At 35.9% G+C, this 27,869-nt stretch overlaps 1 protein-coding gene across 1 annotated transcript; it reads right to left on the reverse strand.

Moving 5' to 3' along the window:
• Window positions 1-1,784: 1,784 nt before the first annotated feature.
• MAP9 (microtubule associated protein 9) lies at window positions 1,785-27,753 on the reverse strand. Its single transcript, XM_054575941.1, has 14 exons — window positions 27,669-27,753; window positions 26,707-26,865; window positions 25,897-25,981; window positions 24,647-24,967; window positions 18,663-18,892; window positions 14,807-14,900; window positions 12,705-12,943; window positions 11,075-11,145; window positions 9,841-10,009; window positions 9,041-9,130; window positions 7,316-7,477; window positions 7,043-7,188; window positions 6,731-6,863; window positions 1,785-2,273 (listed from the first exon to the last, which is right to left on the reverse strand). Exons 2-14 carry the CDS (start codon window positions 26,779-26,781, stop codon window positions 2,151-2,153), a joined length of 1,938 nt encoding a protein of 645 aa, XP_054431916.1. The 5' UTR covers window positions 26,782-26,865; window positions 27,669-27,753; the 3' UTR covers window positions 1,785-2,150.
• Window positions 27,754-27,869: the final 116 nt, after the last annotated feature.

The following is a 27,869-nucleotide window of genomic DNA, read 5'->3' on the forward strand; positions in this document are numbered from 1 at the left end:
TTAACCTACACAAAGTGGGGAAATTGTAGGGCTCAAGGTAGTAAATATTTAAAAACAATGAACATATTGTCATTCTGTTCCAAATGCTTTACATTAATTAATTTCATTCAATTCTGACAACAACTAACAGGTGACAATGGCAACCCACTAAATATGATAATGTAGATGAAAATGATCAGGAAGTTTAAGTAGATATGTAATGCGAAACCTATGACACACATTTATGATCTTACAGTCTAGTAAACATAGCTATACTTTTTTCTGTTTTTCCTTTTACTTCCTTAGAATTTGCAAATATCATTTTAGCTACAAACAGCTAATTCAATCCAATAAGCACTTAACAATCTATTCTTGTAGGCACTGAATTTAGTACTATGCCAGGGGATCCCATGGATGAATAAGAGAGGCCCTAAATCCCATGCTGACAACACAGGTTGCTGGCAATAATGTCAATTTCATGAAGTATTCTCTAGTTCGGGCAGTATAAAAAGGCTTCTAGTTGTATTTATAAAATGTCCTTTATTTATCTATAGCACTGATGTCACCCTACAAAGGGATTCATGACATTTTTCTAATCTTCCACATGCATTGCAGCAAGGTTAGCTCTCAGAGTGTGAGCCTCCTGAGTGACTGTCTCAAAACCTACAGTCCATAACATGCTGGGTTTTCTAACATTCTAATACTAGATACAAGGCATTGACTAACTCCTTAATAGTGTGAATCCTTTTTCCATTTTAGAGCTCTAATGAGGTCTACCATCTCTACTAACAAACAGCTATTTCGTAAGGAAAAGATAATCCCCAGATAATAATACCTGGTTGTAGGATCTGAGAGGTAAAATGTCTGTTTAAGATTGATATAATACAGAGGCCCTGACAGACAATTCTCTGAGGCCACATGAGAGCATGAAATAAGCCTGTGGTTTCTAGGGGGAGGCCAACATAATCAGTTCTACCTAATCCCAGCTCAGTCACGTGCTAAATGTGTGGCAAGTTATTTGATTTCTCTGAGTCTCAGTATTTTTATCTGCAAAATGAGGCTAATAATACCTACGCTGAATAGTTGTTGTAAAGATGAGAAATAATATTGGTAAAGGCCCAGCAGAGAGGATACAACAGGTGCTTAATAAATAGAAACTGCTTATTCTCATCCACCATTGCATTGCACATTGGCTAAAGTAGCACTTCAACTTTGAGAGCATTCACTTGGTCTGTGATAAACTAGCTGACCACTTCAAGTATGAGTCCAATTAACACAAGGATAAGTTAAAAAAAATGTATAGATGTTTTCTACAAATTTCTTCCCATACAGCTGTCTTCCAAATACAAGCTATAAGACTCTGGATTAGTTGAGAGAACAAAAATTGCCTTTATCACCTTTGTGGGGTTAATCTAGAAAATAATAATAGTGATAATGAACTTGAACTCTTGTGGAATTTCCATAACTAATGTGTAAGTATATCACTACCATGGAATGTATATCTTTTTGGTATCACTGAAATAATAAAGTGCCCATGATTGTCATGTAAGCCTAGAACAGATAAAGATCATTCATATTAAAACACAAGGCAGAATTCTTAAATAAAATGCCGCAATGGTTAGCATCCTTCTCCCTCAACTGACCAAAATGTTAGCATGCACAGTGCAAATGCAACGGCTTTTAGCTAGAGATCAATTTTAGAATACTAATAATACATGCCTACTCCCCAGCAACTGTTCATTTAAAAGCCTGAATCTAGATGCACAATCATATATACATTTAATTATTTCTATAATTATTGTACTTAGGTACAGGAAACCTAAACTTAGGTTTCCTTTTTATTATTGGGAATAAACATAACACACACAGCATAGAAAGTGATCGCTGATCCTCTGACTGTAAGAACCACCAGGACATGATAAAGGTTTATGTATTTTCAAGGTAAGAGCAATCTGATGATTTGCCTTCACTTCAGGCAGTTGATCTGCAGTTCAAAATATGCTTTCAGTGCTTTCGCTGACTAAGCTCCGAAGTATCTTTTCCATGATCAGCAGAAGTGACTGGCATTTAATTAAAATAGACTATTCAAACTATAAATAACAGAATAAATAGTTTTGAACCTTGGCTAACATTGTTGAATTAATAACTAAATAATTTAAGAAGCAAAATTATCAAAACACTTTTGAGAACACAGTTCTGCTTGGAGGGTTCCATGGAGGAAGTGCCTCATTTTCAAGAAAGGAATGACGTTTTTTTCCTTTTCGTTCAATTCTTTCCTGCCTTTCTTTCTTTTCCTAAAGAGAAGACAGAAAACTATAAATTTGTATACATGTTAAACAGAACAAAACAATCCATTATAAGACATTTAAATGTCATTTCCTACTTTAATTGGTTATAAATGACTAGCAGCTAGGGAATACTACTACTTTATAGGTAAATTACCAATAGGTATTAATGTACCACCTGATTTTTTAAACATTAAAAGTGATATTTAGAAGAATTATGTAAAACAGGGAAAAGACCTATAATTCCATAATTCCAAGACAATAGTTATTATCAGTTAAAGATTGTTTTCTGAGAACAGGTTCAGAAAGAGTGCAAAGGTTGAACAAGCCATGGCAGCAGGGATACTTGAGACCTTTTACAAATGTTTGGAAATTGGGCCTCATGTTCTTTTGCTTATTACTGAGGTTGAGCACATTTTTATTTCTTTAGCCCTTTTGTGAAATCTTTGCTCAACCATTTGGCTCATCTAACTGTATGGGTATCAGAGCTTTTAATTTGTAGCCAATTACATATTTCCATATATTAAATGTTAGCTTTGCAGCAAACATTTTATCTACATTATTTTTAGTCCTTGATTTTTATATAAAAAAATAAGATCTCTCAGCCATAGACAACAATTTAAAGAGTAATATAAGCAAAACCTGTGTAGCCACTGTGCCTTAGGAAGTACAACATGACCAACACTTTTTCCCACTCCCCCATCACACCTTCCTTCCTCTCCACCCCAGTGAGGTCCCATTATTCCGAACTTGAGGCCTATCATCACATCTCTTAATACTTTTATTACACATGTATTCATCCCTGAACAACACAATTTTGTTTTGAAGGTTTTACAATTTATCATAAAGGCTATTGTGCAATATTTTCTATTGCAACTTTTTAAAATCATATTTCTAAGATTCATCTACATGGAGCCGTAGATTTAGTCCCTTGATGTACAGAATTCCAGTATTTCAACATGTCACAATTTATGAATCAATTTTTTTTTGTTGAATTCATGTTTTTTTTCCCCCCACATAGACAATGCTGCTATGTTCCTTGGACTTATAAGCCAAGATTTTCTCTCCATTTATATGTACAGGAGTGAAATTGCTCATTTGTAGGGTAAGAATATGTTCAACTCTGCTGGAAAGTTTATTCTCTGAAGTAGTTGTAGGAATTTACCCTCCAACCAGCACCTATGCTCACTTTTTTATTTCAATATATGAATTATTTTAAATTCAATATGTTTTCTTGTTATTATAGTACTTTGAGATTTTAAAAAGCATCTCATTGCTCTGTGATTTAAAAGATACTACATTTTATTTTCTTTTGGTTTTATTGTTTGGTATTTTTTATATTTAAAACCTTAATTGTTTTGGATTTTCTATTGCTATAATTCTGCCAAGTGATTTCTGTCCAAATGTCACACAAATAATCCCAAATGTTATTTCCTTGTATCCATTAATTGGTGTTACTTTATTATACTTATAGGAGCATATCCTTACTCAGAATAGGTTCTGAGGTGTCTTGTGGTACTCTACTGCTTCGACTTGTTTTTATTCACTTGTATTTATTAAACAGTATTTATTCACTGAACTGTTAAGCACTGAGATCCTACTCGGGGTCCTTCCATATGCTGGGTACCACGCATAAAGTGAGTGTAAAATCCAAACACATAGATAGGATCCCCCTCCCTCAGGCAACTTGCAAAACAGAAAATTAATACACAAATAACAGGCCATCCAAATTATGTGAATTTTTATAAAATATATAAACAAACTGTTGTGCTTGCAAAAGAAGAAAAGGGCATACTTTCAACAACAAGATGATTCAGGAAAAGTCATTTCAAAGTGAGACACGATGGGTACGAGAAGCCGCTCATGATAAGCATGGAGGAGAGCACTTCACGCAGAGAACAGCAGGTGAGGGGCTCTGTCGGGGAAGAAAGCTGGGTACGGGTGTAAACCAGAGACCTAGTGTGAATAAAAATGGGTAGAAAATGGGAGAGGGCTACCCGATGAGACTAAAAGGAAGATGAAGATTATGAGGCCTTGAAGACCATGGTAACAGGTAAGACAGAGAGAGAGAGAGAGAGAGAGAGAGAGAGAGAGAGAGGTCAACAAGTGGCACTGGGAAGAAAGGCAGAGAAGTGAGGGAAAACGAGGGGACAAGCCAGCCTGGGAGGAGACAGTGGCAGGAAGGGAACATCAGCTGTGCAGACCGCTGAGGGGTCTAGGAAAGGAGGCATGAAAGAATGCAGTCGACTGGCTGGGTGGTCTGGCAGAACTGCCACTTTCCAAGCGCAGCTTCGGTACAGTACTGAGAAAGGGACCAGGGGAGTACTGGTGTGTTGAGGTGGAAAGGATATGGAGAACTACGGAGGTGTGAACAAAACGTTTTAGAAATTTAACTATAAAAAGAGCAGTGAAATGTGGAACCACATTGGAGAGAAGTGAAGGATTATGAGAGTTTCAACACTGAATATCCTGTAATGTGATGGGAATGATCTAGGAGACAGATATGTTCGTTCAAAGGAGAGTGGAGTAGTTTATATTTTATCGCTTGAGAAGAACAGTCCTGCCTTATATTACTTCAGAAATATTGTCTTCCATGTTCTCACTTTTTTATTTTATCAGAAGAATTTTAGAACCATTGTTTCCCTACTCATAATCCTTTCAGAGAAATGACTATTTGAACATGAAAATGAAATCTAAACATTCATCTAGGGATACCTGGAAGATTAATAGCATTTGGTCAGTTTATCCTACAGCTCAGAGAGAGAATTTTTCCAAGTCTCTAATAAAGCTGTAGGAAGTATGATGGTTTCTCATATTGGTAATTTCTTCAAAGAATAGCAGTATCAGGGCATTTTGGACAGCCCTGCTGCTGCAGACTGGATGGCTCAGGAAGGGTGGCAGTTTGGTAAATTATTAGGCATTTATGATTCTTTTATCTATATATATATGGAATGTATAAATGTCACAAGGTGAGTATGATAATGCAAGGTTTCTATTACCATACAATTGTTCACATAAAACAGGAGTAAAGAGAGGTGAGGAAACTGGGAATCATATAATTAAGGCAGTATCACAAATCAGTAAAAGGTGGAGTTCTTTTTAAAAATAAAAGATGCATTTAGGAAAAACAAAGTTGGCATCATATTTCCCACCATAAATCAAGATAATTTCCAAGTAGATAAAATGTTAAAATGTTGAGATATTATAATTATAGTTATTATAATTAAAATAGGAAACCTTTGTTTAATCTCAAGTTATAGACAAGGTCTTTTCAACTATGCCTGAAAATTAAAACCCAAAAGAAAAGACTGATACATTTGACATCAGAAAATAAAATAAAATTCTTCATGGCTTAAAATACTATATGTAAAGTTGAAAGACCAACAAAACAATGGTAAAAATATAAGTCATATAAAAATGGTACACTAGTTCTCCTAGTGCATAAAAAAGTTTCTTGAAATCAATAAGAAAAAAATAGAAAAAGGTGGAAAGCCTATGACTTTACAGTTTGTAGAAAAATATAGAAATGATCTTTATAAAAACAAAAATGCTCAAGCTCAATCCTACCAGAGAAATAAAGCTACAAAATACCCTGGGTGATATCTCTAAACTAGCTGGTTAACATGACTTCAAAAAAGTTTGGCAAGAAACCCCAATGGAAAGAAACCCTATTGAATCCTAACCCCTGTGGAGAAATTTTTGCACTTTTTGAAACAAGTGATGCATTAACTACCCATACGAATGTGTCAGCTACTCATGTAAATACCTATTCATATGAATGTATTACTTATTCAAAGATTAATAAAAATGCCTATTTATATTGATATTTTAAGATAGAAAACATTATTTGTTTAACATCAGTGAAAAGTAACTATAAACATAAGTACCTTGAAACAAACAAAAATATTAAATATATATGTATATGTATATATAAAGTCCATTTAGATATTTCCCTCCAAAATGTTTGCTTTCTTTTATTAAAAAACACCTAAATAAGACCTTCTCTTTGAGGTCATCAGAAAGATCAAAAGAAAATTAAAAAAATGGAATAATGTTCTTCCATTAAGTTCAGTGTTCGTGTGCATCACAACCAGGTTCCACCTAAAATATCTGGCAAACCTTTAGTGGTATATTTGTCAGCTCTCGATAATTTTAGACATAAGAGTCACTGCAAAGGAAGAAAGGGCATGACTGGTTAAGTGACTAACTGTGGGGATGTGGGTAAAGAAGAATGTTATGACTGAAGTTTTAAGCCTGAGGGCTTTAGGGAATAGTGGAAGCATTAACAGAAATGAGTTAATCAAAGAAATATGATATATGTAGGAGGAAAGAATGAATTCAACAGGTCAGCTTCCAGATAGAAATGGTCAGTAGGCAGGAACAAAAAGAACTAAAATTAGGAATAGAAAAGTCATACAAAAAAAGTACATTTAAAAGATACACATGCATTGACAAAAAAAACCTACCAGCCATTTTTCATATTCATCAATAGCTTGTTTATCTTTATCTTTTTTCTCAGATTTTTTCCGTTCTTCTTTTCTTTTCTCACTTATCTTCTCTTTTCTCTTTTCTTTGAAAAAAGCTTCCTTTCTTTCACTCCTATGTAGGATAGTATAAAATACTGGAGAGTTAAAGGAAAACATATAATAAAGATTTCCTAATATATCTTTGCAATAATGAGATTGAGATGCATTAGTAAATTTCAAGTGGATACATTTTAGAAATCCTGGGGTGTTATCAATTTAAAATCTATCAAAATACTTATTATTTTGGATTACCATTTTTCCACAGCAGTTAGGTTGTCTTTCCTTTTCTCAGCAACACTTTCCTCCTCCTTCTGCTTCTTTGCTCGTTCATATTCCTTCTCCTTTTTATTTTTCTCTTTAAGATATTCCATCTTTTTTTCCTTCCATCTTTCAAAAGCCTGAAAAAGTTCAGAATGATTTTCTGATTTATTGTGAATAGTGTAAAATCAGTAAAAGACTCAATCACTAATTTATAGTTCATATATTTAAAAATAATTAAGAAAGCTATTCAAAGTTGTCGAATACTTGTTGTGCTTCTTCTTTCCTTGCGGCATTTTCTTCTTCAGTTTTCTTCTTGTTTTTCTCCTCAAGCCTTTTTTTTGCAGCTATCTTCTTAGCTTCCTTTTCCTTCATAGCCTTCCAGGCCTCAAATGATGCTAAGGCTTCTTCTCTCTTAGCAGCTCTTTTCTATTTTGGAGAAATAGTACACAGATATATATGTATGTAAAAATAGACAAATATAGATAAAACATGTATACATTTATCTTCAATTCCCTTGATGTACGTCATATGTAGAAATTATGTTTGAAAGCAGATAATTTATTTAGAATAGTTTATAAAAATTTATATATTAAAAATGTATTCTAAGTTGTTCATTGCCTTTGAAAATGTCCTTTATGAAAATGTATCTTATTCGCTATTGATCCTCTACTATTCATAGGAAAGAAGTCGAATGTTTTCTGGAAGTGTACTACACAAATGTTATCAAAATAAACTGTAGCAGGCTCAGTGGTACTGGAAAATGTTCATAGTAAAATATTTAAGTAAAAGAAGAACATCAGCAAAATACTAGGCTTATGAAGTGTGAGTAAGGGAATACATAAACATATTCCAAATGCTGAACATGTGCAGTAGAACAGAAAATACGTAGTCCAGTGTATAGCAAGTTTGGTGTTACTTTACTCACTTCAGTTGAATCCCATCATATCCTGTGCTTGCCTTAATATTGGTTACACTAAATGATATAAAGCCTTATTACAGAGATAACATAATTCAGAAGTAGAAGGACTACCTACCTCGCTGAGTTGTAAAGATCAAATGAGATATGCCTGGCACTGACCACAGCAGGAAGATGCTGCAAACATGGCAAAGGGTGTGTGGGCCAGCCCCCTGCAGAGCTGCTCCGCAGAGTACTGTGCCTTTGGGAACTATGTTTCTTTCCAAAGTCATTTTAGTACTAGACAGCATCATGAAGTGTTTCCCTCCCCCCAGGGCTTTTATTTCATATGAGGGTGTATAACCTTTTGGTGTCTTCAGGCCACACTGGAAGAAGAAGAGTTGTCTTGGGCCACACATTAAATATACCAATATTAATGAAAACTGATGAGCAAAGAGAAAAGGTTTTAATAAATTTATAATTTTGTGTTGGGCCACATTCATAGCCATCTTGGGCACATGCAGCCCATAGTGGCTTGGATGCCCCCCGGTAGAAGATGAGAAACACCTGAGCATGTTGTAGGCTATTAAACGGAAGTTAGAGGAAGAGGTTGAAGCACTGGAAAGAAAGAAGAGCTCAGTTCTAGTCAATGGGAAAAATATGAGTCAAGAGCTCAGGTATGGGTTGGTCTTAAAGATACATATAAAGTCCAAGGTAAAAAAGAGGAAAACTGAATGTTAATGCTGATGACCCTTTATATTCTTGGCTAGGGTGTATGAATGAAATCAATTTTTAAGAGTGAAGTAGGTAGGTGGCCACAGGCAATAAGTTTATAATCAGTAGTGCCAAAGCTATTCCACACAAATAAAAAATAAAAACCTCTGAGTCTATGTTTTTATGTAAAGCAGTTACAACATATTTATATCTAACTAAAATGTATAAAGTTCCAGAGAATAAAAGTCACAAATCAGTTCTTTTATATACAAGTTATTTTGCCATTCAAAAAAATACTTAATTTTGGAATATTATTAAATATTCAGAGATATTTTACTAACTTAAATATCCAGAATATTTTCACCTCTATTTCAGAATACCTGTTCATTTTGGATCCTTAAGTTTTCACTTTCAATCCTTTTAATTCTGTGCTTTTCATGTATATATGCATTTTTCTTTTCTAACCACTCCTGTAAGAACAAGAATAAAGCTATGATATTGAAAGTTTCTCAAATGAATTAGAATTTTATCTATTTCTGAAATATTTGTTTAAAATTTAAAAAAGTGAAATAAAAAATTTATAAATTCTAAATTTTTTTCTGGTAATATTGCAATATATAATGATGAGCATAAATTAATAAAATTTTTATTTTTTATTAGTATTAACAACAGGCTTCAAAGATTGAATATAATGGCTACATATCTTAACCCTTAACTCTGAAATTCACATATACTATTTTTTAAAGTATATTATTCTGTACAATAGAAAAAACATAAATGTGAAAATACTAGGAAAGTCTTTTCTGTGTAAGTCTCAGGAATACAAATACAAACTCTCAGGAATAAACACAAAACTCTTCTTGTTCATAATAATCTAAACTTTAAGAGAAAAAGTATAAAAAAATACGTTTTTGCTTTTGCTTTCTTTTTATAAATTAGCATATCATATTTCTTTCTTTAAAAACTACAATGATTGGTTAAGCAAAGTTTGGAAGGGAATAATTTAGTAAAAAAAAGAAAAAAAGCTTTGGATGGAAAAAGTTCAGGTATTTATAAAAGAAAAATCTTTCCCAATAAACTAACTATTCAATTGTCATTACTGACAGATGCATTTTACTCCTTGGTAAACTGGTAAGCTCGTGTAAGTAATAAGGCCTTTTAATTTTTTTTCCCTTTTTACCTGATAAACAGCTGCCCTGATGTCATCTGCTTTCTCAGGTTCTATATTCTGTTTCTGGGAGGGCTTTTGGTCCAAGATTTTCAAAGTGCCTAAATACTGAGAAGAGGTAGTTTTTGATGGAGTTCTCCTTATAGAACTAGAGTTCTTTAAAAACTCAGAGGTCATTAATCTGAAAAGATGCAAATAAATCAAGGTAAAATATTACAATTGCACATGCTATAAAAAGATTCGTTAGACTACTATATTTAAAAACTACATTCTAACTTAATAAAGTATAATCACTTTGAATATGATGTAGACTCTTATTATACAACGAGACCCATTCAACATAATTTAAATTTTTTAACTTCCAGTAATATAGCTTCAAAGTGGTTGCCCTTTTAGGTATTGTAATTAGAACATTTTAAAGAAACATGGACTATATCTCAAGTTACATGGAAAAAAACTATTAATAAAGTAGGTTTTAATAGTTTCTTCTGTTGGTTACATAAACCATTCTAAATAATAAAGTTAGAATACTATCTCCTCTATTTCAGGGGTTGGTGGGAAAATATGACCCACCATCTGTTCTGGTGAATAAAGTTTCCTGCATCACAGCTGTATCCATTCATTTCCACATTGTCTGTGGCTGCTTCCCTGCTGTGACAGCAAAACTGTGTAGTTAGAACTGAGACTGGATACAAGGCCTAGCAATGAGCTAACTGGCAACTTACAGATACTGCTTGCTGACCCCTGTTCTAGCTGATTAATGGTCATTTGATTAATGAATTCCAAAGGTTTTGATTAGCATTTATGAGTCAGTATTCATTATCATCATCATCATCATCATCAGTGTTACTGAAGCTACATAGGTTCTTATCGGTTTAATAAAACTTAGTCCATAGAACCTTGAGGCTTTGAGAATAATTTTTCATGTGTAAGTAAAAGACACTTAACAGAGAAGCATAATGCTGCACTGGAGCTTTATTACCACTTTATATCTACTGTCTCAGGAAAAACAGGAGAAAGAAATGATCCCAGAAGCAAAGTAGAGCATGCAGAATCCTAATCAATTCCTTTTATAAAAGAATATAACCAACTGAGAGGTTTTATCATAAACTGCTCCATTTGTCTCATGAGATGGAAATAAGAGAAAATCAAGTAACACCACATGCAATTTACCTTACAGAAGTTCAATTAAAACTAGCTTTGTGGAATGTAACCCATAAGTAAGTGATGATGACAGCTTTATTACCTGCCTGAGGCACTGGATGCTCTATTATTTGTTGACTTTTTATTCTTCGTATTTCTATCTTCAATTGTTTTCTATTAAATAGAGAAAGCCATAGATGGATTAGTCACCATAACTATCACAGACAGGCTTAGAGATCAAGCTGCCAGTGGTGAATCAATGTTTTTTTAAACTTCTACTGGGTGTCAAATACAGACTGGAAAGAAAAAGAGTACATTTTAGAAAGAGTTGACTGACAATAAAAAGATGAGCAAATGTGACTCCGAAAGAGTCCAGTGACAGACTGACTGGAGTGGAGGTGAGGGCCTCCCTGCGGCCCTGACGTCTGAGCTACGGAATATGATGAGAAAGGAGCCACAGGAAGGTCTATGGAAAGGAAGACAGGGTAGGTGCTAAGAGTCTGAGGGAAGAAAAGCTTGGTAATTTGGAGATATTGAAAAAGGTGCATCCTGCTGAAGTACGGTGAACAGCTGGGAGGCTGGAGGAATATGTAGTCAGACAAGAATCCCTTGAAATATTTAGGAAGCAGTAAGTAGTTCACATTTATTCTCCTGATGGGAATCTAACCAAGAGACTTTAGCCAGGAAATGATTTGATTTCAACTTAAAGGCCAATCAGTAGTGAGTAAAAATAAAGCCAAGGACGGATTCAGTCAAAAGAAATATGTTATGATCATACTAGATATAAATAAATTGCCTGTTCTCACTTAGAATTACCAATTCAACATTTCTAAGATCCTGTCTATAAATTCCAGAATACCTTTCCTCCTTTTAAGGAATAACCTTTACTACTCTATACAAACAGATAGGTGCTAATATTAAAGATGTAAACAGATCCTTAATTTGACATTAATTGTTTTTTCCCAAGGAAAGTGGTTAAGGACAATATATCTGAAACAAGTCTTAATGAACCTTCTCTATGCATTTTAATAAAAAAGTTAGTATTCTGTATTGTAATAAATTCCTGTTGAACAAGTTTTCAGCTAGCAGTGTTAACTTCCTCAATAGCAAATACTCATAGCCACAGCTAACTGCAGCTATAAGAGATAAAGACTAATTCCAAGAGAAATGAGGACGAAAAATGCCATACCATATATATTTTTTTTAAAGTATAGTACTCTGGTGCATTACAACGTAGGGACAAGTAGTCCTATACACTAATTTTGATCATTAAGGTAATAATAAAAATGTTTCCGATAATGACCCTGTCCATCCATTTTAACAAGCATGAATGTTTCTTCTTAAAGATTTTCATTAAAATTTGTAAAACACTTAAAAATGATATCCGAAGAAATAACTTTCACTAATTAAAACCTTGGAAATTATTCCAGATGGCTGTGTTTTTAAATGCAGACCTATAGAAACTTATCCACTTATGGTTATGTATTTCTGCGATATTCAAAAGTATAGTATAATCATATACTTCTTATAATTTTTAATGAAATTATATTCACTGTACCCATTCCTGAATTTAAAATTCTATTGAATTAAATAAGAACTACTTGACAATGCCACTATTAAAAGATGAGTTTTCCATAGATAATTCAGAACTACCAAGCATGAAAGACAAAATATTTAAAAGTTGTATTTTGAGTTTTAAGCTGTAGTATAAAGCTATAATTTTATATACATACCTTTGCAGACTCAGTTGCATTGGCAGATGTTAAGGTGCGTTGAGATAGCCGTAGATCGTCTGTTAAGTCATCACTCATAATCAGTTCAGCTTTCTCTGTTTTTCCCTCAAGGTCACCCGTAGTTACTTGCCCTTCCTTGGATTCCTCAAGTGAAGTGGTAACACAGTCTATCAGAAGTGAATTGTCTTCATTTTCGGCTGATTTCAAGGACTGGTTTTCAGTGAATTCTTCATTCTGATCTATTTTGAGACAGAGTAACAGCACTGAAACTCCACTGTAAATTAGTAAGGTGGATTAGAGATTCACTTGCTTTCCACTAGATGTCATTAACCCCTTTTTCTTGCAAGATAAAATATGAAGAAAACTATCATATTCAACTTGAATAAACTTTTTTTCCAAAGTGATCTACAAAAGAAAAAATGGTTACTCAATCTATTAAAAGATCTGACATACCTAATACTTAGAAAAAAATAGCACATTCGAAAATAGAATGGAATAACTACCCGAAACTAAAGACACACCAAAAGCACTTATTGATGCATAAACCAGGTCAGGGGGCAATACTTATACGCTGCAAAAGCCTGTCTGTTAGGTGGCACAAGAGGCTGTGTAAGTAGGAGGCACACATCTCTATGCTGCTACAGTTACGAGCAGTGCAGATGTAAAGTTGCGTAGGTGCAGGGAGAACCAAGAATTCATGTAGCTCTAGTAGAGTCTAGAGAATAAAACTACCCTCTAAAGTGTTTTATTCCCACGAAGATGAAATACTGCCCTTGACAGGGAAGGGGCACGAGAGGCAGGGCTGCTCTATCCTCTCAGCGCTGCAAGGGGCAGGCTCAAGTTCTGGCATGAGGGAATTCAGTTTTGCTTTTACAGAATTGCTTCTGTTATTCTAATTCCACCACATTTTGGAATTCTCAACAGAAAGAAATCAGTGTTTTCTGGGTTGATCAGCAATTTTCATTTCTACTGGGATCGACCTCTGGCCAAACCTGTATCTCATTGTTAAAGTCTTAATGCCACTGCTTTCATTACAGCCATTTTTGGGACCTGTTCTGAGGTGTGCTCAATTTAAAATCACTTAATAATTACAGTTATACATTCACATTTGGAGAGCAATTATGATTCAAAGTATCATTAATAGATTCTTTACATAAAGCCAGGCGATGTGCTCCATGAAAAGAATAAGGACTTGGAGCCAGAGTCAAAGCTCTATTGCTGGCCTTGGGTATGTTTCCCAATATCTTTGTACTTCAGTTTTTCTCATCAATAAATGACAAAAATTATAGTACACAGTAAGCACTTAATAAATATTGATTACACATTCCAGTCCTGGAAACATCTATGCCTTTAGCTCTCTTAGCTCTCATTAAGCTACATGTCATAGAACTAAGGAAAGGAATAGTGTTAACAACTCACAGTCAAACTTACTACGTGTTTACTAGGTACTGGTCTACGTACTTTACTCATATTATTAACCCACTGAATTATTACAACCATCCTATGAGGTAAGTTACTCTTATTATCCCCATTTTAAAAATCAATATTCAAAGGGAGGATGGTTAGCTACTTTGTTCATGTAGTTGTGCCTGGATCCCAGTCCAGCGTGACCTCATTCTAAAAGTCCACCTAACCGTCACACTGCACTGGAGGTTGCTGCCAGAATATACAACAGTTAGTACTTAGTGATCACTACTCTGTACCAAGAACTGGGCCAGTGGCTAAAAGGCACAGTATCACTTCATTTTCACAGTCACTTTGAGTTTGGTCTCATTATAAGTTGAGAAATTTGAGGCCCTGAGAAATTAAGTTCTGCATCTCAAATCACATGGTTAGGAAATAGCATAGTTGGTATTAAAACTCAGGCAATCGTAAACGTGTTGTTCCTATAACTATGTAAAGTAGAGATTGGCAAAAATAGGTTTCCAGTTATGAGCATGCAAGACAGTTTGTCTTGCATTATTAATTATTATATCATTTATTTGTATTATGGCTGTAAAACTAGTTTTGCCCACTCCTGTATTATTTCTTTTACAAATAGAATTGGTAAAATTCTAAGCAATAAAGTTTACAAATAAGATCAAATAACTTGATATAACCACCTTTTAGAGATGTTTTCTCTCCAGATCCTGGTGAAAAGGAATCTCCGAGGCTTTCTTTAAGGGACGATGATGATAAACTTGTTAACCATGGATCCTGCTTAAAATAAAAAAAAAAAAGTATTATGTAAGAACAGTTCTCAAGGTTTGTGGGGGACAATATCATTGTTAAGACTCTTTCCTAACTCTGAAATCGGCATTTTTAGGAGTTTGCTGCTGAAACACCAAAAGCTTGTTGAGCTAATGGAGGCTAATACACTTTCCTTTCAAACCCTAGGTCTTGATCATTAAAAGGGGTCACTGCAGAGCTATTCTAGTTCTTTAACTGACACCTGTCCATTTGTTTTTAGCAATTTATAAAATTTCCACTGCTCTAAAATGGAACCTCATTAGTATTTAAGATAAAGATTTGCTCTCTCTGTAATTCTCCTTTCTAAGACAGTATAAAGAAGGCAGTAGGTAAAAATCCATAGTTTCAAATAAATATTATTAGATGTCCAAATGAAAGCAATTATTAAATCAAGTACATAGCTACTTACAAATATTTGAGATTGAAAAGGTATAGATTTCATGTACTTCAGTTTTCCTCAAAATTCTAAAAATGACAACTAAAATTAAATAATTATATTTGTGTGCCTAAACATCCTTGTACTGAGTAGTATTCCAACCCAAAGGTGATGATATAATAATGTAAGAAGTTTGATCTTGCTGCAAAGAAAATTATATGTCAAAAACAACAGAAACCGTCTGGGAAGATGGCAGAAGGGCTGAAACACTGGAGTTTAACTTGAGAAACAAAGTGTTGCCTGAGGAGATGCAAACAGAAGCTGTTTGGCTGGGGGCATTCTCCCACCTGTGCAGTCCCGCAGAAGAAGGCTGCGCCTTCTGGGACTGGCCTGCAAAGCAGGGGCGGCTCTCTAAGACAAAGTTTAGAACTGGAAGATCAGCCAGTATGTTTGGTTCATACACAGAAGGCATGAATCCCAACATCTGCATACAAAATTCACTACAATTCTTGGCTCATCTCTATACAGCATGGCTCATCTATAACCTAGAAGGTCCTGGAAAATAAGAGCAGCTAGAACTTCAAAGAACTAAGCAGATATTTCAGTTCATATTCATTAATAGCATGATGGATGAGGAAATATATGAAACTATACTATTATAAGGTTTCTACATTAAATGTGAAATGATACAGTGTCAGCTCTAAGTAGATTGTGATAATTTATAGATGCATCTTGTAACCCATAGAGCAACTACTAAAAACATAATGCAAATGGGAATCAAAATGGAAAACTAAAAACATGTGATTAAGTTTAAAAAGGCAGTAAAAGAGTTATAGGGAGCAATAACGGCAGTGTCAATTAAAAAGACATAAAAATAAATAGAAAACAAACAGCAACAAACTGGGCAACAAATTGGCTCTATATGTACTTATATTAAAAGTAAATGGACTAAAAACACCCATAAATGGTCTAATGGACTCATAAATGGACCACCATTAAAAAGTAGATTATCAGGCTTGATAAAAATGTGACATCAAACTATTATTACAAAAGAGTCACTGAAAGGAAAGACACAAATCACTTGAAAGAAAAATGATTAAGAAAAAGACTCACCATGCAAACATTAGTCATATAATAGCTGACATTATCAGACAAAACAAACTGCAAGATTAGGAGAATCACCAGAGGTAAAAACACTTCATAATGCTAATTAGGGTCAAGACATAAGTGTATCATACGTCTAATAACAGTCATAAAATACTGGCAGAACTAATTGGGAGTACAGAGAAATTTGCAAGCATAACTGGGGATTTTTAACATGCTTAGCTTGGTAAATTAGACAAAAATTCAGTGCAGATGGAGAAGACATCAATGATACTACTAGCCACCTTGACAAAATTAAAGAACATCATATCTAACACCTGCAGAACACATTTTTTTTTTTAAAGAACAAATGGAACTTTCATAAGATACATATAGGCTGGACCATAAAAATATCTCAACAATTTTTTAAAATGTGAAATCTTATAGGATATATTTTCTCATCACAGTAAAATTAAATTATAAATTAATACAAAAGATTTGATTGGACCTAGAAAATCCAAATATTTGGAAATAAAATCATTCAGCACAAAATGACCAATTGGTCAGAAATCACAGGGGAAATTAGAAAATATATTTAAAGAAATGATAAAATAAAAGACAAACAAAACAAAAACACACCCATGGGCACTGTTAATGCTATGCATAGAGAGAAATTTATAGCTTTCAGTAGTTTTATTAGAAAGGATAAAAGGCTGGAAACAGTGGACATATTTTGCAACTTAACAGTAAGCAAATAAAACCCAAAAAAAGATAAAGAGTGGAAATCAGTGAAATTGGAAACAAACTATACAGAAAAATAACAAAAACCAAAGTTGGTTTTTGAAAAGTTTAATAAAACAGCAATGCCTTTCAAGATTTAACAAGAAAGACAAATCACAAATTCTATGAGAGAAATAAAATGTCATGATAATCCACAAATGTTTAATGGAAGCTTAGCCAGGCACCATACAGTTCCTCTTCCTTGATCTGCTGAAGCATATTTTAGAATAGGACTGTCCTTCCCACACCTACGCCCTCTTAGATGCGAGGCAGAAGTGGGCTAACGAGAATGAAGTGTAAAGACGGTCGAAGTGTTCTTCCCTAACACAGTAAACTCCCTGATGAAATCCTGAAAGATCACGTTTACTTCCATTTTGGAATATCCCAGAAGTATGGGATGATGCCATCATCATTCAGTAAGTAAAATCAAATGAGTAAAATGACACTGGCTATCACGTCCTCAGCCCGTGTGGATGAAAAAGGCGCCACATACCAAACCTGACAAGCTCAGGGGAGGCCTGCGTGCTGGGCGGTATAAACTCAGAGACCAAAAGTCACCACACAGGATGGCCTGAACGTAAAAAATCCTAACTAAAAGCAGGTCCTGGCAGGTAGACACGTCCTAGGCCTGTGGCCTCCCTGACAAAGGTCAATCTTTATCTTAGGTGAGCTGGCCTGTTGTCCTTTTGCATCTAAGGTAACAGACCTCTGAAATGTCAGAGCAGTGTCCTCTTCCAGATCCTCAGGGCACTCCCCGTCACCAGGGCAAGAGGCCTCAGAACTCCTCAGTGTTATTCCCTTGTTCCCATCTCCACGTGCCGTAAATGTTAATTATTAACTATCCTGTACCCACCAATGTAAAAGAAGAGACTTCTCTGCTTTTCTTTCTCCCTAATCTATCGCCAATGAATTTCATGTAACCCTCCTACGTTGCCTCCTTTGATTCTAATGTATACAATAAGCTTCAAAGCTGCCATTCTCCAGATCATTGTTTCAATTTTTTGAGATTTTGCTTCCCAGCAGCTGTCATAGTTTGGCTCAAATAAACTCATAAAAATTCTCCACAGGTTTGGATGCTTCTTACATGGACATCATGAATCATATAATTCAAAGGTATGTAAATAAAAATATAAATTCTTACAATTAAAGATATACAATATTGCATAGAATCAAAAGGGTAACTTTTTTTTCACATTTTACTTTCTCTGAAATTAAGTAAGTGCATATTATAATTACTGATGGCTTAATTGGCAGAGTTCTCTCTTGGCCATACAAAATATAATGCCATATCTTTGCTGTATGTCACAACTGATGGAGTTTCAGACTCAATGGAATATAGTATATTTAAGGAAAAAAATTATTTCCTTTTCAACTGCTGAAGAAAACAGTAACATGTATGTGCATGCACAAAAATATTCTCTTTCTCTCATGATTAGAAGCAAAGAACAGAATTCAAGAACATGGTTCGGTAGTTGAGCAGCAATACTAACCTCAGGATCAAGGTTTCCGGAGATTGTTTTTTTCTCAGCTTCTAGTTGTCTGTCATTTGACCCCGGGAGGGACAAAGGTGCAGAATGTGCCTCTAATTCTTCAGGGAGGGCAGTTTCTTTCTCTTCTCCTTGTCCATCTTTTTCCTCCCTGAGGCTCTGCTTTTTCAACATGCTCCTTGGCCGAGGTAAAGGTGTGATGCGTTCTTCTGCTTCATGGCTGTTGCTGTTTTCTGTGGGAAAAAAAAAAAAAAAGAAAAGTTTTAAGGTGGGTGAACAAAAAACTGACCATGGCTTCAACCGCACCCCAAGGTGCCACCACACTTCCCTCCTGTGCGCATGCACTTTGACTCTCTGTCCTGGAGAGCCCAGAGGAAGCTCTCAGCCCTTCTCTACACAGAGCTCCAGTAAGCATGGATAAACAACTGTTTGTCATCAAAATTTTAAAAAATAGTTGCCATCCTGGAAGTAACTAGTTTAGTTTTGTGAGAAGTTAACTTCTCAACTTCATGAATTCTTATAGCATTCAAAAAATTGTAAAGAAAACGAAACCGTGCCGAATAAAATGTGGGGGCCCATCTAGCAAACCTTTGTTGAGTCTCTGCTGCCGGGCCCTGTACACACTACTCACATTCCTGGACCTCATAATCGAGGCTGTGACAATGGTCCTGTCCAAGGACTTTACAGGTTGGGAAGGGAGATGATTCTAAAGAAATAAATTACAAGACAAAGGTGAGTGCCATTACAAGCGTGGAGATGATGTCATTACAGGGAGAGAGGGCTGCCTCTCACTGGAGGAGGGAATGAAGAACTAGATGACTGAGTTGTTCTTTGATTTCATGAAACTTCTCTAGCAGTTATTAAAGTAGCTCAGTTATTGTTTCAATTACTTTTAAGTTTAAAACAATTTAATGCTGCCCTCAGCATGGTTCCAGCCCTCAGAACATGGTAAGAAAGTTTTTACATAAAATGTTGCCTAAATTTTACCTGGTACACTTTCTCCATTGTTCTACCAATGCATTCTTCCAACAAAATTTGAAAACTGGTCTAATTAACACCTCCCTCCTTTCTGCCTACAAATGGGCTTATGAATGGTGCTAGAAAATTCCACAACCATACCAGATGGTACCAATGTAAATGTTAACACTACCTATTTTAGCTATGTCCTAAATGTTCAATCCGAATTCCAAGAGTCATCCTAGATTCCTCCCTCGCTTCCCTCATATCCAAGCATCACTATACCCTATTGATTTGACTTCCTAAATCTCTCATTTACCTCACTTTCCACATCCCTGCTGTTAGCTCCTCATCCATTCTTTACTAGATTACTGCTTTAGTGATATTCCTGAAATGAATATCAGATCACATCACTCCTCTCCACAAAATTCACTGGCTCTCCATCATCCAGTCCTACACAATACAAGCTTACTTGCCTTTGAACAACACAGAAGCTTTCATGGTCTTATCCCTGGCTACCCACGCTGTCTTGTCTACTGGACACCCATTTTGCAATCTGTGTGCCTCACATGCTGAGCTGGGCTATTTTGAATCTACGTCACAACCCTTCCTACTCCCATACATTTACTCAAGCTGATCCCTCTGATAGAGTGTCTGCTTCCTGCTTCTCCTGACAAATGCTTGCATGTCTTTTGAGGCTGAGTTTAAGCAGAATATTACATAATGCCTGAAAGAAGGTGTTGAGTCCATTTTTATTTTTATTATTGAGTAAGAATACTTAACATGAGATCTACCCTCTTCATAAATGTTTAGGTGCACAGTGGTGGTGTTAACTGAAGGCACAGTGTTGTACAGCAGGTCTCTAGAACTCATTCATCTTGTAGAACTGAAACTTAGTACCTGTGGAATAGCAACTCCCCCTTTCCCGTCTGCCAGCCCCAGGCAGTCACCATTCTACTCTGTGTTTCTGTAAGCTGGGCTACTTTAGACATCTCACAGTCAAATCGTGGCCCTGACTCATTAGCATTGCCACTTACCAAAGTCACCTAATCTCCACTACCTTGGCAGCCCATTGCTAACGATAGTTAAGAATTAATTCCTAAGGTGCTGGTGGGAGTTGAATGAGATAATAAATATGAAGTGCATAGCACAGTGCCTGATACCTGGTAATATTCAATGACCATTAACAATTGTGATAAACATTCCCTCTTTCTCTTTGGGTTTTTCTATCACTTCTGCTTTCTTTGGAGTAGTCTCTCCTTCTCTGCAGCCGTGTGGCTCTGGTGGATTAACAATGATCTCCTCCATACCCCAGTGAGAAGGGCGGGGACACAATGCACACCACCTCCACCCGCACAGCTTACAGAGGCTTCATCTCCCCTGTCCACAGCAACCACTAGGCAGGGGAGTGTTTTCTATTTGGAGGTGGAGGGCATGCCTGCCTTTAAGGTCATGGAGCTTAAAAGATGTGATAGGGAGACTCTTAGTGGGTTTTCCCCCTGACCAGTGAAGGGCCGTCTGAGACCAAGAGACCAAATGACAGGGAAAAAAGCAGGACTGAGGGAGAGATGGAGTAACTGGGGCACTGACAGGGGCAGAAGGAGAGAACGAGAGAGGGTCAGGGAGTCAGGGAGGGAGGGCGGAAGTAGAGAGAATCCAGATGACACAAAAGTACTGAGTCTTTAACCTTAGTCACACCTAAAGCAAGCTCTCCTGGCTTCCATGCTCAGTAAGGTGATAAATGCTCCTTGAGTTGGGTCATTTGCAAGCAAGAGACCTGATTATGAGTATATTATTTGGCACTGTTACTGCTATTGTCACCATCTCCTCTAGGAAGCTTTCCTGATGCCCTCAGGTAAACTTGGGTAGCACTGTCCTGTGTTCTCACTGTACCTTTTGTCCAGTGCCCCAGTAAACTGTAGTCTTTGTTACGGTCTGAATGTTTGTATACCTCCAGATTCTTACAGTGAAATCCTGACCCCACAGGTGATGGTACTAGGAGGCGGGGCCTTGGAGATGTGATTAGGTTATGAGGACAGAGTCTTCATGAATGGGATTAGTGCCCTTAAAGGAGGCTCCACAGAGTGGCTTTGCCCCTTAGCCATGGAAAGATACAATGACACATCTGCAGCTTGGAAGAGCCCCTATCTGATGATACTAGCACTGTGATCTCAGCCGTGGTCTCCAGAACTATAGGAAATAGGTTTCTGCCGTTTATAAGCCATCTAGTTTGTGGTATTTTGTTATAGCAGTCCAAATGGACTAAGACAGTCTTACATGATTGGTACTATTTTTTTTTAATTAAACTTATTAGGGTGACATTGGTTGATAAAATTATATAGGTGTCAAATGTACAATTTTATGTCATCTGTATAATGCATTGTGTGTTTACTACCTAAAGTCAAACCTCCTTCCATCACCATGTAATGTATTCTTAGTCTCCATCACAGTGCTTATGACATAGTGTATGCACCATAATTATGTGTGAATGAATAAAATGATCTACTTATGAGCAAATGTTAAATAATAAAATGAATCATAAAAACATTTATAGAGTGTTTAATTTATGCCGAGATTGTTTTAAGCACTTCAAATATATGAATTCATTTAATTGCCTCAAACCCCTAATGGTGGTTCAACTATTATCCCCATTTTATAGATAAATAAAATGAGCAACAAAGACGTCCTGTGCCCATGGTTATAAACTCCATATTGTGCGATTCAAGCAGGAGCACCTGACTCTAAAGTTCATGACTTTAGTCATGCTAATGTTAAAACAAAAACAACACACCCTACAAAAATTATTTTTTACAATCACTACCCATGTGACAGTTGCTCACCAGAACAAGCAAGAACAAAGAAAACTTTCAGGTTCTAACATTTCAATAAAGCATTATTGCTACTCAGCAATCTCACCACATGAAAAATATCCAATTCCAAACTGTATGAGAAAAAGTCTAAAAATTAAGAAAAGGATAAACCTAAGCTCATGAACCACACTCCTTCTTTCATAAGTGAATCATTCATCTTTTTCATTTACATATTCAAACACAATAAATGCCAGACACTATCTTAGAAACATTAGCCTCAATTTTTTGCTTTAGTATGAAGAACGTGGGAATAATGACTTTAATATATTTTACACCAAAATACTGCTTCCAGGATTGTCAAATTTTCAGAAAAAGATATGTCTATACATTTTCAAAATACAGTGTTTTATAATCAAATGTGAAATATTACCTATGTTGGTAATTATTTTTATATTACATATCCTGAATAGCAAATGGCTAATGATTATTTAAAAATATACTGCACATTGTGTCCAGCACTTAGAATCCAGGTTCCATCTTGTGGTTAAAATACAATATTTATATATTCATTTTAACTTATCAAAGGGTAAAAAAAGAAAAAGTATTAAATAGGTATTAAAAAGGATTATTGCTGATTATCTGTCATACAGTTACATACTTCTACCTGTATAAGACCAATTTTTACGTCCTCTATGTTCACATTTCTTATTAGTCTAATAAGAAGCTTTTAAGAGTTATGACAAGTAGGATAAATATAATGCACAAAAATAGATTTCTAAACTCAAATAAGACTAGAAAACACTGCCTATTCTATCCTTCTTGAAGAGTCACTGTGTATCTTTATTAACAGCTCCCAGAAGTTCCCTCATAAAGAAATCAGTTTTCATTTTCTAGAACTCTTTGTTTTCCCCGTAATGCCAATGAACAACCAACAGAATGGACTTTGGGAAATGGTGAACTACTGGATTATTTACCAACTTCAATTATGTTCCCTTCTCTCCATTTTTTTTTTTTATTGTATTCAGTACACTGGGAAGGTATCTTGTAGCAAGTGAACTCTGTTTCATATGCCTTGTGCTCACAGTTTTGTAGCATTTTATAGTTTATGACACATACATTAATTAATTCTCAAAACAATTTTATGGGATGGGAGGAGCAAGTTTCATCCTTCTCATGTAAGCACTGGGCTAAGTTCACAAATATCTAATATACAGGTTTGGTTTTGTTTTTGTTTTTTCCATGTTCTGGATGCTGCCTTAATATCCTTACCTCTGCTAATAGCCTCTCCTCATTTGGAAGTTAATGGGATTGTGGGAAAAAATAAGGAGTGGCTTTCTAACACACAGGCAAAATAAAGTTTAGTCCGATGCTACCAGTGAGATCGACTGTATAAAGTATGTAATATTTACCAGTATTTAATGTTGATATAAAGGAAAGAGGTTTTTATGGACGGTAACATTGAGTACTACTTTTCCTGTAAAACAAAAGGAAGAAGACCACAGACACAAAGCCCTTCCCTTTCCACCCCTGCGTTTCTGGCTGTGGCCCAGGGCACTCGCTTGCTTGGATCCCTCCTCACTCCACCTTTGCCCCGGTGTGCTAGAGCTCGGGAGAACTGTGGAGAAACTGCAGTAATCCCAGATCACACCAGAAATTTACTCAGAAAAGAGTGTTAGTGGATTTTTCCTAGGGAATAGAGAAACTGAATGGAGATTCTTCATTCTAAAGGGAAGTCTAGAGGCTTCAACAACAACGGAATAAACAAAACTCCCTTCAAATACATAAATGTCAAACAAAATTCTGGCAAATGGTAGCACGGAAATGATGTTTTAAGGACTGGTCCCAGGACTGTTATAACTTTAATCTCTGTAGTATAAAATGGGTTAGCAGGATCCCATTGCAGTTCCATCCCTGAAAACAGAATCGAAGCTCATAGACTGAGGCAAGGCTGGACCTAGGAACTTGAGGAGGCACAGCTGCAGGCAAATGAAGGTACTCAGGCCTTCTGCCAGCCACCGGTAGAGCTGCTACCCTAAACATGCCACTGGACATCAGAATCATGGGTTTTCTCTTTGGGCTATTATTTCATGTTTGTAAAACTGAAAAGTCTGATTTTTTTTTTCCTTAAATACTAACTAGCAACCATGTGAAGGTATTTTGTGCCTGGTTATTGTAAAATAAATTCTTAAGAAATGCAGTTATAGGGATCTAATAATTTACCTGAAGATGTGTTTCTGATTGAAAGAATTCTGGGTTTAGGTTTCATTTTGATTTTCTCTTCTTCAATGTGCTGATCTTCATTTTGAGATTCAGACGCGGGATTTACAGCCCTCTGCCCACAACCATCAGCTGCCGTTTCCTCATCATTTCTGATGGAGAATGAGGGCCCATCTTTCATCGCATCACTGTTTGGTTTCTTGGTTTTCAAAAAAGACAGTTTCAGAGAATTCTTTTGTTCATCATCTGACATGTGGAAATCATTTATTGTTTTCTTAACTGAATTTTCATCTATGGAGATGTCAGAAAAATCACCTAAGGAAACTGAAAATGGAAGGAAAAAATGTCTTCATTGGTGCATCTTAAAGTTTGGATGGTTACACTAATCAAAAGATTATCTTTAAGACTAGAAGTGAAAAATTTAGGTGGCTTTTATTGGCATTTATGAAATAGAAATTTCATTAATCTATTCAGAACATACTTTTCAAGTGTGAATAGTGTACCAAGCACTGTGCTTGCCCTGAGAAGTCATCCAAAGTTTCCTCAAAATAACAATTGGCCATGCAGTATTTAAATTTTGGATTGCAAAACTTTTATATATAAACAACCACATTCGATCTTACTATGAGAAGAATAATACCGAATGTTAACCATACAGCAATGATTAAATGATTGTCCTGATTATTTTTAAGAGACATTAAGAATTATTCACTGAATCTTAAGATATAAAACACTGAATTTCAAGTTTAGAATTCTGTTTGTTTACACCTAAATGTTAATGTTTGCATGTAATCAAAAGAAACCAGATTAAATCATACCAGTACTAATACAGAGTTTTAAAAACTGAGTCCCTGTTAGAACCTCCAAAACACAATTTATAAAAAGCATTATAAAAGCGGTTCTGATGTGCACCGAAGTTTAGTTCTATGGGCCCTAGTTATTAACTCACTTAGGGTCTCTTAGGGGTCATCTTAAGGATGAATTTGGTTCACCACTGACAGACATCCTTTACTACAAACCTACTGCCAGCCAATTTATATTTGCATATTCACATTCATAAACAACCAAGGACAATCATACAACTTCTTGAAAATTAGGAGTGACTTTTACATGATAAAAAGTTGGGAATCTAAAACTATTTCATTCATAGATATTATTTTAGCATAAGTGATTTTTTTTTTGGAGGTATGGCCTAAATATAACTAAGAAAACAAAAAGAACAACAGTGGTTTAGTTTCCATATTCTCACATACCAATCTCATCGCTGTCAAACTCATCTGAATATTCAGAACTCCTTTGTCTGGCTGAGCGAGCTGTAATTGCTTTTATTAGTTCATCCTGAAATAAAATAGTTAAAATCAATTTACACACAAAAATGGAGTTCTCATATTTCGAATTATTTAAGCAAATAGTGCTGGGTTAATAATTGCTTTCAAACTCAGGTTTTATTCATCTAATGATATTCACTGAAAGCCAACCTTACGCCAAGCACCCAAATCCTCAGACTCAATTGAAAACATAACAAATAAGATTCCTGTCCTCGTGGAGCTTACAGTTATATTGGAGGAGACAGACAATACCAAATAAGATAACTGTGGAGACCCAGGCAGGATTTATTATAAACTGGCATTTCGGAAGAAACTGATACTATTAAACACCTTTTGTTTCTGGAGATTGCAGTAAAGGATGTAATTATTAATACTGCAAACTTAGAGGCAGAGTTCAAAACTGTAGTGACTGGACAGAGAAAATATAAGTGCTGTTATGTTACAACAGGGAAAAACCATAAAACGTTTATATGAAAATTCCAACTTAAAGTTGCTATTCATCTTTTAAAAGCTGGTTTAACTTTTAAATTAGTAAGAACTGCTCATTAAGGCCAGTCTGGCAGTCTTACACACATGGAAGAGTTTGTAATACGAGAGCCCAAACACAATCATCAGGAAAACTTTAAAAGGAAGGTAAACCTTACTCTAGCTTTATATAGAACCCTTCCTAAAATCAATTCAAATCCCATGTTCCTAATCCAGTGTTCACCTGAAAAGTCACTTGAAATACTTTACCTGAAAAGTAGTTCTTTTGGTGACTTTTGGACTCTTTGTATATGCCAAAGTTGTGCTGAAAACTTCACCAGACATAGTGTTTGGGATTTTTTTTTCTTTACTGGTTACCTTTATAAAATGGCGAATAAATGACAGGAATAACTAAAACTCTGATGGTGGCTGAAATATAAAAAAACAAATTAGACTTCTTTGCATGCTTGAGAATTTCTAATACTACACTTTATGTCGCCCATCCCCCCACCCACAGAGCCAAACAAAATAAGCACGATGTGAACATTGAGCTACAGGAGCTGCATCTACACTTAAAAATATAAAGTTTTTGTAAGAATATATAAAATTCTCATAACAAGCTTGTTTTACAAAAATATTCAAATTGAAATTACCTTAAAAGAGTTTTGCAACAGTACTTTAAGGATGAGGAAAAAAAAAAAAGACTGCAATAGGCTAAAATGTTGCCAATTAAACTACAAACTATTTCTAACTTCTCTTGCATTAAAAAATGATGACATTGCTAACAAAAACGGTCATACTTACGTAAAAGGCTACCAAGAGGATTATGAGTATAACTAAGAGTGCTATCATCACCAAAAAAAAAAAAAAAAAAGCTTGCGTACAGATCATAATACTAAACTGCCAATAGCGATTTTTTCCAAGCCACTTTTCCCTCTGTAAAGTGTTATAAAGATAAACCCCCCGCGAAGGGATGCATTGATGTCACTATACAATTGGGCCCGTGAGCGTTTCGCAAAGTGGAGGCCCGGGCCTGGGCACTCAGCCGCCCGCCGCAGCGCGAGCCCGGGGACAGCTCCGGGCCCGGCCAGGTGGCGCCCAGGTCCCGACCCGCTCCACACCGCGCCGCCCGCCGAGCTCTGGGTACTCTCCACGCCCCACGCTCGAGAGCCGTGTCCGCCCCGTCCCTCCGCAATTCCCCCATCCGCACGACGTCCCCGTTCTTTACCCACCCCTGCCACTCATGCGGAGGGCACCCCGCGACCTGAAGACAGACGGTTGGTCAGGCAGGACCTCTTCTCTAGGCCTGGGCTTGGAGACTCTTGGAGACAGGGTACTGGACTGAGCAAGGGGGCGGGACTAAAAAAGGAGGTGGTTGGCGGTTGCTAGGAAACGGCGTCTCCGGGAGGAAGTGACTTTCTTACCGTCAGGTC

The sequence above is a fragment of the Pteronotus mesoamericanus genome, unplaced genomic scaffold (genome assembly GCF_021234165.1).
Source record: "Pteronotus mesoamericanus isolate MK-2021 breed Mesoamerican mustached bat unplaced genomic scaffold, CSHL_Meso_final contig_32, whole genome shotgun sequence".
Lineage (NCBI taxonomy): Eukaryota > Metazoa > Chordata > Mammalia > Chiroptera > Mormoopidae > Pteronotus > Pteronotus mesoamericanus.